The sequence below is a fragment of the Thalassophryne amazonica genome, chromosome 1 (assembly GCF_902500255.1).
Source record: "Thalassophryne amazonica chromosome 1, fThaAma1.1, whole genome shotgun sequence".
Lineage (NCBI taxonomy): Eukaryota > Metazoa > Chordata > Actinopteri > Batrachoidiformes > Batrachoididae > Thalassophryne > Thalassophryne amazonica.
In genome coordinates this window covers 58,021,538-58,033,923 of record NC_047103.1, presented here as the reverse complement: position 1 = coordinate 58,033,923, position 12,386 = coordinate 58,021,538, and the positions used below count along the sequence as shown (strand labels likewise).

The 12,386-nt window shown below is 41.9% G+C and overlaps 1 protein-coding gene across 1 annotated transcript in view; it reads right to left on the bottom strand.

Moving 5' to 3' along the window:
- neto1l (neuropilin (NRP) and tolloid (TLL)-like 1, like) overlaps positions 1-12,386 on the bottom strand; it is a 174,542-nt gene that overhangs the window by 96,301 nt on the left and 65,855 nt on the right. The window contains exons 4-5 of the mRNA XM_034161693.1: positions 10,439-10,521; positions 2,913-3,058 (exon numbers count right to left, since the gene is read on the bottom strand). Of these exons, the coding sequence (XP_034017584.1) occupies positions 2,913-3,058; positions 10,439-10,521 (229 nt within the window). The remainder of the gene's footprint in view (positions 1-2,912; positions 3,059-10,438; positions 10,522-12,386) is intronic.

Genomic DNA, 12,386 nt, shown 5'->3' with positions numbered 1-12,386 from the left:
CAAAGGACTCAGAAAGGAAGGCACCAAGCGGCACTGTAAAGTTCTTCGTGATAATATCCAGGGATTCACAAAGCCCACTATCCGCCGTCTGGCTCACTGCGGTGGTGTCAAGTGGATCTCCAGTCTTATCTACGAGGAGACTTGCGGTGTGTTGACGGTGTTCCTGGAGAACATGATCCATGTACACTTTGAAGAGGCAGGGAAGGACCTTGTATGGCTTTGGTGGTTAAGCCGCTTCACTGTCTAATAACCACTGATGGACACAACCAACCTGAAAAGTTAGCTTTGATAACTGCTAATCCGCTAACTGACAAGTTTGTTGTGGCTGGGGGTGCCTGGCTGCCTTTGTTTCTGTCTTCTGTGCTGTCTTTTGTTTTTCCTTCCAGGTGGCACGCATTTAGGACTGAGTGGCTGTGTGGCTGAGTTTTCAGGACCTCACCCTGATCACCTGAGGCTGATCATGTGCAGCTCGTCAGGACTCACAGCTGTGGTGCATCTACACGGATTGGAGCATGGTGGCATTTAAGTCTGGAGTACACAGTGTGTATTTGCCAGAGACTCGACCTTGTGACCAGACGGGTGAGATCGTCATCTCGAGAGCCATCTCATCATCAGTGGATGCAGAGAACGTCCAGGTTTGATGCATGGTCTGTGAAAGAGGAGGGGGTGAGGTCTCACGCTCGTCAGCACACTTCCTGAGGTATGTTAGGTTTTGTGACTAACATTTGTACAGTCAGTAAATGTGGTGTCCCTCACACCTTATTATATTGAGCTGTTATGTTAGTCGTTTAATCAGCTTCCACTGCAGTTGGAGTTTGTGAACTGGGTGTTCCATGCCTGCAGGGTGGGAAGCTGATTAGTAATTAAGCCAGGAAGTGTTTGCTGTTTATGTACACCTTTGAGCGGTCTCTCTGTGTGTGGAGTGTGGACTCACATGATGATTTCTTCTTTCACAGACTCGGTTTGTCGCGGCCACCTGGGGGGTGTCGGCGGGGTCCTTGGGTCCGAACAGTTTCTGGCTCCGGACCGTTTGTGCAGCTGGGAGCGCATCGTTTCACCACCTCGCCAGTCCGCGCACTCATTTGTTATATTTTTCCACATCACTGTTATGTAATTAAATTTAGTTATCCTTTGTACCGTGCTCTGCTTATTTCATACTGGGTCCTTCAAACGCTGGTCGGTTCTCCGTCCTGCGTCTGACACATAACAAAGTTTTAACTTTTATAACGCTAAACCTCTAAAACATTTAGCAGAAGTTACAGGTAACCGCTAACTATTAGTATTGACGCAGTACACTGTTGGCTATTGATAAGCCAGTTTTGAGTTTAAGCACTGCAGGGGCTTCTGAGTAAATTCAAAGTGATCAGAAACCCAAAACAAACAACAAGCCAGAGCTTTAGTCTTTATGCACCCTGCCAGCTGCTGCAAGGAAGTGTCACTTTTCACACACAACACAGACAGTGGCAGAAGACATCAAACGCAAGGCACTTTTCACTCATGGTAACAACATAACTCTTCGCCAACTATCTACACAACTTGAGCTATAAAAACACAACAAATCTCTAACACTAACAACACTGCTAACCAACATGTATTAATAACAATAATAAAAAACCCAAACCTGAACTCCCATAATGCATTGCAGCAACAATTGACAGTGTGTCTGCTTTAAAGACAGCATGTGCATGCAAATCTTTACTTTTTTAAATGAAAAGACAGTTATTGCTGTATTTTTATGTGAAGACAAAACTTATTTGGGTATTCTTCCTACGGCGGGGAAGCCCATGATGAGGTGTAGATTTTGCCAGTTGCAATGAATGCAACATGGGTGAGCTGCTGCAATTTTTTATGAACGTTCGGGGTTTTTTATTATTATTATTATTATTGTAGTACATGTTGGTTTATAGCAGTGTTGTCAGTGTTATAGGTTTGTTGTGTTTTTATAGTTCAAGTAGTGTAGTTAGTTTGGTGAAGAGTTGTGACCATGAGCGAAAAGTGCCTTGCGTTTGATGTCTTTTGCCACCATCTGTGTTGTTGTGTGTGAAAAGTAAATGACACTTCTTTGCGGTAGCTGCCCCCTTATGCTAGGGGAGGGTTGAGCTCCTCACAGCAGCCTGACTGTTGCAAGACACAACAGACAGGAACTAACATGTTAGTGTTTACATATGGCTTTACTCACTATTCCAACAAAAGTTAGCAGAGCTAAATTTAGTGGAAGCTAATTGGTCCGCTGATGGTTTTCAAAGTTAGCTGAAAAGCTAATTTGCTAAAAAAAAGTTATCTTTGCTAATTAGCAGTTAGCAGATTAGTGGAACTGTGTCCACCACTGCTAATAACTAATAACTACTAGTCTAATAACTAATGTATCACAAAAGTAAAGACAACTGAGATTGTGAGACTGAGCAGGAGGATTCCTTCCTCCTCCTGCTCTGTTTTTTTTACTCCTGCAGGGGACATAATACAACACGATATTAAAACCACACTGTTGCAAGTGGCTAGTGATGATATGTGCAGGCAGAGTGTACATGCGGTGTGACGCACAACTACACAGGTGTATGACAGGGACCCTTTACGAAATTTAAAAGTGATACAGAACTAAACTTTAAACAACTCTGTCTCTTGTGTTTCTAGTCTGCATTTTTCCACTGTGATCTCAGTAACATTCACATTAACACCTCTTGATTGTTGCATCAGTGATATGAGAAACTAAAACCTTTGGCACCACATTTCTTATGAGCGACATATGCAACTGTAACCTTCATGACTATGCTTCCAATTTCCTTTAATAGTTTCCAGTGAAGGATCAGCAGGTTTTATGTGGGTATAAATTTTTTGACTGACTTTACCATTTCCTTGGCAAACTAGCATGGAGAGTATGTGTCTTGATATCTGTGTATTGTAAAATGACTTACGCTCTTGGTAGGTTGTGAAAAGGATGCGGAAGCGACTTTTGCGGCTGTGCTCATCTGCCCACATACGGATGACACCCAGTGTCGAAACCAACATGAGGTCATTGGCCACAGTGGAGCAGAACTTGCTCTTCAGGTCTTCCACTGAACTGAAATTAGATAACAAAAGAATCTATATTTTATCATCCAGTAAATTAATATTTCATGTGAATCTCAACAATGCTTATTTTATGTATAGCAAAACATCCAATGCAATAGAAAAATAGGCAATACATTGGATAAAGTATGCAGATTTTTTCAATAATCATATCTGCATTGACCACCATGACAGTCTGGTACAGCATCCACAAAACATCAGACACAGCCCCAATCCAGTGATTGATCTCAAGCCCCAATTTCTCCCCACTTGTGAACAAGACCTCGAGTAAAGGCTTTTGATTTAAGGTCCTGTCCTCACTTATGGTCAGGAACTTTGGGTAATGACAGACATAACAAAGTCGTGGATACAAGTGGTGGTGAGATCGACCATCAGGTATCTGGGCTTATACTCCAGAACAGGGTGAGAAGCCTGAATATTTGAAATAGAATCAGAGTAGAGCAGCTGCTTCTTTGCATCAAAAGGAGCTATCTGATATAGTTTGGTCATGTGGTAAGGATGCCCCTGGTCGTATCCCAATGGAGGACTTCCAGCCATATCCAACGGAAAGGAGGCTCTAGGGAAGTCCCAGGACATGCTGGAGGGATGTATTTCCTATCTGGCTTGGAAACGCCTCACAGTTCTCCAGGAAGAGCTAGAGTACTTGGCCAAAGTTAGATAATAAATCAATCAAATTTATTTATAAAGCCCTTTTACAACACACAAGGTGCACAAAGTGCTTTCCATTAAAATCAAACAAGGAAAAGACAGTGTGCATAAACAGTTAACATTCAAAAAAAAAAAAAAGCAAAAAAATAAATAAATAAATAAATAAATAGATAATATAAAATAGATAATAGATAAGTGTAGCAGCAGTTTGGTTTACTGCTACCATGACCTGGATCCGGATAAGTGGCAGGAAATGAATGGATGAATGAATATCTGAATTGATCCAACACTTTACAAGTGTAATTTAACTCTCTGAAGGTGTTACTGCAATCCCCTCTGTGGGAGTAAGAAAAGACAAAAAGGGCCCATTTGGTGACAACTGAATGTCTTTCATGTTAGGTTACTTTTGCGGACCCTTGGGTACACTGGGTTAACATTTAGTTAAATAAAACAACAATCAGGGAGACTCAGATGAGGTGTATCACTTACATTGCGATGGAATGTCATCTGTGACATTTTGGTCATGAGGTGCATTTCTGTGGGTATGATCGATACAGCATGTTAGTACCTCAGTGTTGAGGACCACAGTGGCTGGAGAAAGCCAAGGGAATGGCCACACTTCTTCTGGCTGTTGCAGATAGGTGGTTACATTTCGGAGGCAGGGAGAGGCTGGTTGTCTAACTGGGTACTTGCTATCCAATATCCAGGGCGGTTCATCAGTCTGGTGCATGCAGCAAAGCTTGCCACTAGCATAAGCTTCCATACTTGACTTGATGTGGCACGCACTCTGAGTAGAACTATGACTGTTGTTGCCTCTTAATTGGAGGTTTATGAATTCAAACCCAACCTGAGCTTTTTCTCCTATTTTTATTCCTTTAAACATGGGCAACAGGGCAACAGTGGGCCATGAAGGGCCAAGAAGGTGCAGGTTTTCCTTCCAACAAAAGGATCCATCCATCCATCCATCCATCCATCCATCCATCCATCCATCCATCCATCCATCCATCCATCCATCCATCCATCCATCCATCCATCCATCCATCCATCCATCCATCCATCCATCCATCCATCCATCCATCCAGGACTGGGATGTGTGGGGTCTTTGTTGGAGCTCCGAAATGTGCCAATTTTGACCATGTGATCAAACTACTGTGACAGGATGAAAATACTGACTCTCCAATTGTAGTCCAATTTAGTAAGACTCTGCTCTTCACATCTTGTTTATCTTTTCAGCCATTGGTTGTTGTTGGTGCTGATGAGATCCTGTAAAATTACCTGCTGAGGCAATTGTTTCCAAGGTAATCCTGTACAGTCTTGGCATTTAATGCATATCCCTCTTCTATGGTATTGAAAATGATATAGCAGTGTGCTAAAATTCATCTTTCAATTTAGATTGTGTTGATTTATCTCAGAGAGGTAGAATATATACTGAAAACCTGTGACTCTTATCAGTTTTGATTTTAGCACTTTTTTATTTGTGTGTGTGTACCACAGTAGTGTCCATGTTAAATATCAGTTTTCTTCATGCAAATTCTAGTGACTTTGTGGTTACTTACAAAGGAAACATTAAGGGCAATTGTCATTCTTGTTGGAGTGATGTCACAGTGACAGGCTGCACAAGCATTCTGTGTCATCATGTCCACAATGTGAAGTTGTGAAATCAATATAGTGACACAGACTGCACCTTGGATACATCGCCACATCCATTACCTTTGTCCTATTACTGTGACTGCTGCACATATTGGATGATGTCACAATGACTTAAACAATCCTCAGGAAGATGGTTTGCAAACTGGATCAACAGTGTTAATCTGAGATACCTTAAATCTGCAAATATAAAAACTGACCGGGCATCAGCAAGGTTTCTTGACAGAAAATTTGCATTCTAACTAAACTCTACCAAGTTATATTAAACATGAGAATATCTTGTTCAAAACGATCATCAAAGTCAAAGTCAAAGTGTCTTTATTTGTCTCCCTAAGGAGAAATTTATGTTGGACAGAGGGGTCTGCTACATGACAACATATCCGATACATACCACCCATGCATCAAAAACAACAACATAGTAGATCAAAGTTAAAATACAAATACACAATTAATAAAAAAACATTATTATCACTTTACTGAGGCGTTGCTAGGCCGGTATCGTAGATTTACGTCGACGCTATCTGGCTATACCTGCCCGCTGTGAGTAAACAAATGACGTCATAGTACGCAGCCCAAGAACTGTCCACATAGGAAAACATAAAAAGGCGGGAAGTGTGTGTTGGTCCCGATATGGATATTCCGGATGATTTTCTCATGGATAGTACGACAATGAACAGCGCAGCCAAAGCAGCCAGCTTGATGAGGACGCACTGCCGAATTCAGAGAGCAGCGCGCGCCAGCCAACATGACAAAAGTTAGAGTGAGCCAACTTTTTATGTACGCGTTACGTGTTGTGTACCTCAGTAAAGTGATAATAATTCAAATAACATGCTGTTGTCATACGGTATGCATTTTCTGAGTCCCTCTGTTCATGGCCAGTCGCCTAAAATGACCGATATTCGTCCTCGTCTAACTTGGGTGAATATCTGTCATTTTAGGCGACTGGGCATGAATGTCGGGCCTCTGAAAATGCATACCACCCTCCAAAAGCATGTTATTGTATTATTATTATCACTTTACCAAGGCGTTGCTAGGCCGGTATTGTAGATTTACGTCGACGCTACCTGGCTATACCCGCCCGCTGTGCGTAAACAAATGACGTCATAGCACGCAGCCCAAGATCTGTCCGCAGAGGAAAACATAAATAGGCGAGAAGTGTGTGTGTTGGTCCCAATATGGATATTCTGGATGATTTTCTCATGGATAGTACCACAATGAACAGCAACCAGCAGCCAGCAGCCAGCTTAATGAGGACGCACTGCCAAATTCGAAAAGAAGCGCGCACCCCTCTGAAAATGCATACCGCCCTCCAAAACCATGTTATTGTACGAGGTCTGTTAGAAAAGTATCGGACCTTTTTATTTTTTTCAAAAACCATATGGATTTGAATCATGTGTGATTGCATCAGCCAAGCTTGAACCTTCGTGCACATGCGTGAGTTTTTTCACGCCTGTCGGTTGCGTCATTCGCCTGTGAGCAGGCTTTGAATGAGCACTGGTCCACCCCTCTTGTCGTTAAGGAAATGGCGGAATGATTTGGAGCTTTGCTGCATCAATTTTTTCCTGAAACTGTGAGAGACCTTCAGGTGGACACCATTCGGAAAATTAATATGGCTTTCAGGGACGATTTTATGGGGATTACACAGATTAAGGAGTGCTCCAGCCGGTTTAAAGACCGCCCACAGTGTCTGAGAGCGCGGCGCGTTCCGAGTGCCGATCGACAGGCTCAAACCCCGCTGAAACAACCACATCATTTCCAACGTGAAGGCTTTGTTGATCCGGGACGTCATCTGACTTTCACAAAAAGGAAGAAGGCGTGGACATCAGCACTTTTTCGGCACATTCCACTGTTACAGGAGTTTTTTTCATGGAAAAAGAAGCGGATGAATGCGCCACCGTGCCGCTCATGGCGCGTGACAAAACCACCTCTGTGTTGGTCTCTCAGGACGGCTTTCAGGTGGCTTTCAGATGGCTTCCGGTTGCTTTTCAGTCGTGTGAATATCTGAGAAATTAAGCATGAGCTGGACATGCCCCAACATGTCCTGTGATGCTTCATGACGGCATTGCTTTGCGCAGTGCGGCTCTGATTCCTCCACTCCTCTTTCCATGACAAAAACTCCTGTAACAGTGGAATGTGCCGTTCATTTCTAAACTGGACACTGTCTTGATCTGGTATGTCGTCTGACTAGCACAGGAATTGCGGAAGACGTGGACATCAGCACTTTTTCGGCACATTGAGACAGACGTGCAGAGGAATCCCACGCGTCGCGGCGGAGCCGCATGGTGCAAAGCAACGCCGTGATGAAGCCTCACAGGACATGTTGGGGCATGTCCAGCTCATGCTCAATTTCTCGGATATTCACACGACTGAAAAGCAACTGGAAGCCATCTGAAAGCTGTCCTGTGAGACCAACACGGAGGTGGTTTTGTCCCGCGCCATGAGCAGCACGGTGGCACATCCATCCGCTTCTTTTTCCATGAAAAAACTCCTGTAACAGTGGAATGTGCCGAAAAAGTGCTGATGTCCACACCTTCTGCCTTTTTGTGAAAGTCAGACGACGTCCCGGATCAACAAAGCCTTCACGTTGGAAATGATCTGGTTGATTCAGCGGGGTTTGAGCCTGTCGATCGGCGCTTGGAGCGCGCCGCGCTCTCAGATGCTGTGGGCAGTCTTTAAACCGGCTGGAGCACTCCTTAATCTGTGTAATCCCCATAAAATCATCCCTGAAAGCCATATTAATTTTCCATCCACCTGGAGGTCTCTCACAGTTTCAGGAAAAAATTGATGCAGCAAAGCTCCAAGCAATTCTGCCATTTCCTTAACAACGAGAGGGGTGGACCAGTGCTCATTCAAAGCCTGCTCACAGGCGAATGACGCAACCGACAGGCGTGAAAAAACTCACGCATGCACACGAAGGTTCAAGCTTGGCTGATGCAATCACATGTGATTCAAATCCATATGGTTTTTGAAAAAAATAAAAAGGTCCGATACTTTTCTAACAGACCCCGTATTATTCTTATTAACATCTTGTGTACAAATTCTGCAACACATGACCTTATACTATGTTCCCTGAGCTGTCTGCTCATTTATGAGCTTCACTGACAATGGAATAAATGAATCAAATCAAATCAAATCAATTTTATATAGCGCCAAATCACAACAAACAGTTGCCCCAAGGCGCTTTATATTGTAAGGCAAAGCCATAAAATAATTACGGAAAAACCCCAACGGTCAAAACGACCCCCTGTGAGCAAGCACTTGGCGACAGTGGGAAGGAAAAACTCCCTTTTAACAGGAAGAAACCTCTAGCAGAACCAGGCTCAGGGAGGAGCAATCTTCTGCTGGGACTGGTTGGGGCTGAGGGGAGAGAATCAGGAAAAAGACATACTGTGGAAGACAGCAGAGATCAATCACTAATGATTAAATGCAGAGTGGTGCATACAGAGCAAAAAGAGAAAGAAACACTCAGTGCATCATGGGAACCCCCAGCAGTCTAAGTCTATAGCAGCATAACTAAGAAATGGTTCAGGGTCACCTGATCCAGCCCTAACTATAAGCTTTAGCAAAAAGGAAAGTTTTAAGCCTAATCTTAAAAGTAGAGAGGGTGTCTGTCTCCCTGATCCGAATTGGGAGCTGGTTCCAGAGGAGAGGAGCCTGAAAGCTGAAGGCTCTGTCTCCCATTCTACTCTTACAAACCCTAGGAACTACAAGTAAGCTTGCAGTCTGAGAGTGAAGCGCTCTATTGGGGTGATATGGTACTATGAGGTCCCTAAGATAAGATGGGACCTGATTATTCAAAACCTTATAAGTAAGAAGAAGAATTTTAAATTCTATTCTAGAATTAACAGGAAGCCAATGAAGAGAGGCCAATATGGGTGAGATATGCTCTCTCCTTCTAGTCCCTGTCAGTACTCTAGCTGCAGCATTTTGAATTAACTGAAGACTTTTCAGGGAACTTTTAGGACAACCTGATAATAATGAATTACAATAGTTCAGCCTAGAGGAAATAAATGCATGAATTAGTTTTTCAGCATCACTCTGAGACAAGACCTTTCTAATTTTAGAGATATTGCGCAAATGCAAAAAAGCAGTCCTACATATTTGTTTAATATGCACATTGAATGACATATCCTGATCAAAAATGACTCCAAGATTTCTCACTTGTCTTCTGAATGTTTATATCGGTTATATTTACAAAGAGGAACCCTGTACCTCCTTCCTGAGTTAAGTAAAAATATATACAGAGTGCAGTACATGAGAAGCATCTGATAAGATATTGTCTGCACGTCTGAGAACTGCCTGTTCAAACAACTCTTGGGGAGTTACAGGTACCACCATACCCATGATTTTGCCAGCTGTCTTAGTCAGATTTAATATTTGAGTTTTTGATTTGACTATTAAATTACAAAACCAGCTAGTAATACCATATCGTAACACAGACTCAATAGTTGCTCTGTAGAACATCAACATAACATTCCTACATCCACCAAACAATCGGAGTTGACGGAGAAAGTGCATGCGCTGGTGGATTCGGGCACAAATGCCTGACAATTGCGTGTGTCAGAGTAAGAGATTGTTTTTGGAGCTTTTTCTCAGTATATTTGAATGAAGCCCAGAACAGCCATGGACACAACTTTTTCAGCTTCTTGTGATTAGAACTAATCTGCCTATCATGAATAAGCATTACAGTGTAATGCAGTGCTTGTGTGATAATGAGCATGTTATTCTCATTATCACAACATATCAAATATTGTTTTGTTTTATCACAGCTTGAATGATCAGATAAAACTTTCTGGCCCTTGCCTTCATCTTGCCTTTATTGGTGTGATCACAGTCTTATATTTCTCCATTTTAGAACATTATTACTGTTCAGTAATTTCCAGTCTATTGATTGTAAGTCTAAGTGACTGGGGCAAAAAAACAAAAAACAAAAAAAAAAAAGAAAAGAAAAGAAAAAAATCCATCTTAGTAATAAAACACCAAGACAAAGACAAATTTAAGTGATTATGAGAAAAAAGAAAATGTGATGAGCAATTGTGTCCACTTGATTTATCAAAATAAGGAGAGAATTTCACACCTGCCACCGTCGTATACCGCCACAAAGTTGCGCTTGCATTCATTGGAATTCGCCATCTCGTAATCAAGAAAACGCAGGTAGATCTGTGTAATACAAAGGAGAAGGGAGGAAGGAAGAGAAAGAGGCAAAAGAATTGGTCAGGTAAGAACATTTAAAGTGACAGAAAAGAAGTAAAGAAAATCAAAATGAGAAATGTGAGAGAATACAGCTTCTTCCTAGCAGGGTTGATGCAGCTGTACTTCAAAAGGTTCATATTATTCTGCACAACAATATTAACATTTTGCAAAATTATTGATAGTTACAAATAACTGTTGATTTATCCTAACAATCTCCAAACATCCACAGTTCTGTGTCTGTAAGAAACTACTCTGCTGCAGGAAAGCTTTAGACTTTCATGACCTATGTTTCGTTTCTGACTCCTGCTCCTAGTTTGTGCGCTGTGTCACATGCCATCATGGTCTGTAGGAGATGGACAGAGAGATGCCTCATCTGTGAGGGGAGAAGGAGGGGTGTGACAAGCAGCAGCTTCTTTCCTTTTAAACCAGCAGGCAGCAACACGTCAATTACTAGACACCTCAAAAACATTTTGTTTTCAGGGTGCATCACCTCAGGGTGTACATTTAGGAACAAACTTTCATATCTGTTTTCATGACATCTTATGGTCTATAATGGCTTGCTGAAAATTAATTACTGTTATCTATCATGTCCATAGTAGTTCATTAAGTCATAGAGGTCGTTGTGATCCACACTTTTGAAAAACACCAAGCTCAAAACATGTTGAAAGATATTATTTCCACTCATTTGTCTTCAGCTTGTAAAACTTGTTACATTCAGTCTATATTTTGTTTCCCATTTAAACAACCAAGTTATGTGGACATAACGAGATGAAGTGAATATTAAAGGAATATTAACTGAGCGTGAGGTCATACGGTAAAATATCAGACTGAGTTGTAAGTACCGACTGAGCATTAGCGAAAAGCACTGAAGTCTGATACAGAGTGAGCAAGCAAGGTTAATAATTAGTTTATTATATGGCTACTATATATATAAACACTCAAACTTACGGTATTGCCCAAATATGGAAGCTGCTGATGGCTTATAGTCAGACCTGTTTGCTTCACCTCCATGAAGAATTTTTGTAACAGATGATCCGGTCATTAGCTGGTAAGTTTTCAATCTGTGTTTTTTTCTGATGCTGTTAAGATATTTATGGAGTATGTTCATATCTGACTTGGTTTTTGTCATTGTATTTTTAGCTTTCTGGTTTGTAACGAAGGTGATACACGTTCCGGCCCAGTTGTCATGGTAACCAGTCTGATATGGGAAAATATCAGAACGGAAATCATCCAATTGCCATATAATAATGCATTTTATTTCTTAGAGTGTAACCAATCAAATCAATAACTCAGCTACATGGGGTGTGCAACCAGTACATTCTGAGTGCTGTCACAAGCCTGCGTAAGTGAGTAGGGTTGCATCAGGAAGGGCATCCGGCATAAAAAAGCCAAAACAACAACAACAACAAAAACAAACAAAAAATAAACAATGCAGATTACAAATTGAATTTCCATACTGGAGCAGTCGAGGCCCGGGTTAACAACGAATGACACCGGTGCTGTTGCCCAACAGGGTGCCCACAGAAATTATTATACTATATATTATTATATTATTACAGCTGGGCAAAGAAGAAGAAAAGGAGAAAGAGGGAGAGGAGAAAACTACAGTAGAAGCATGGAAATAGAGACCTGGAATGGACGTCACGTGACTAGTGGTGTGCCGCACGGCGGCCATTACTAAGGGTGGAGAGAGCGCCTTGAGCCAGTTAAGGCACCTGTTAAACAGAAGCGAAATGAGAGGAAAAAAGGCAGCCAGTGCTTCACCATCAACTGCACCAACTACAAAAACAAATTCTCCAATACTAAAGTAAAGTGTACAAGAGCCTTAATGT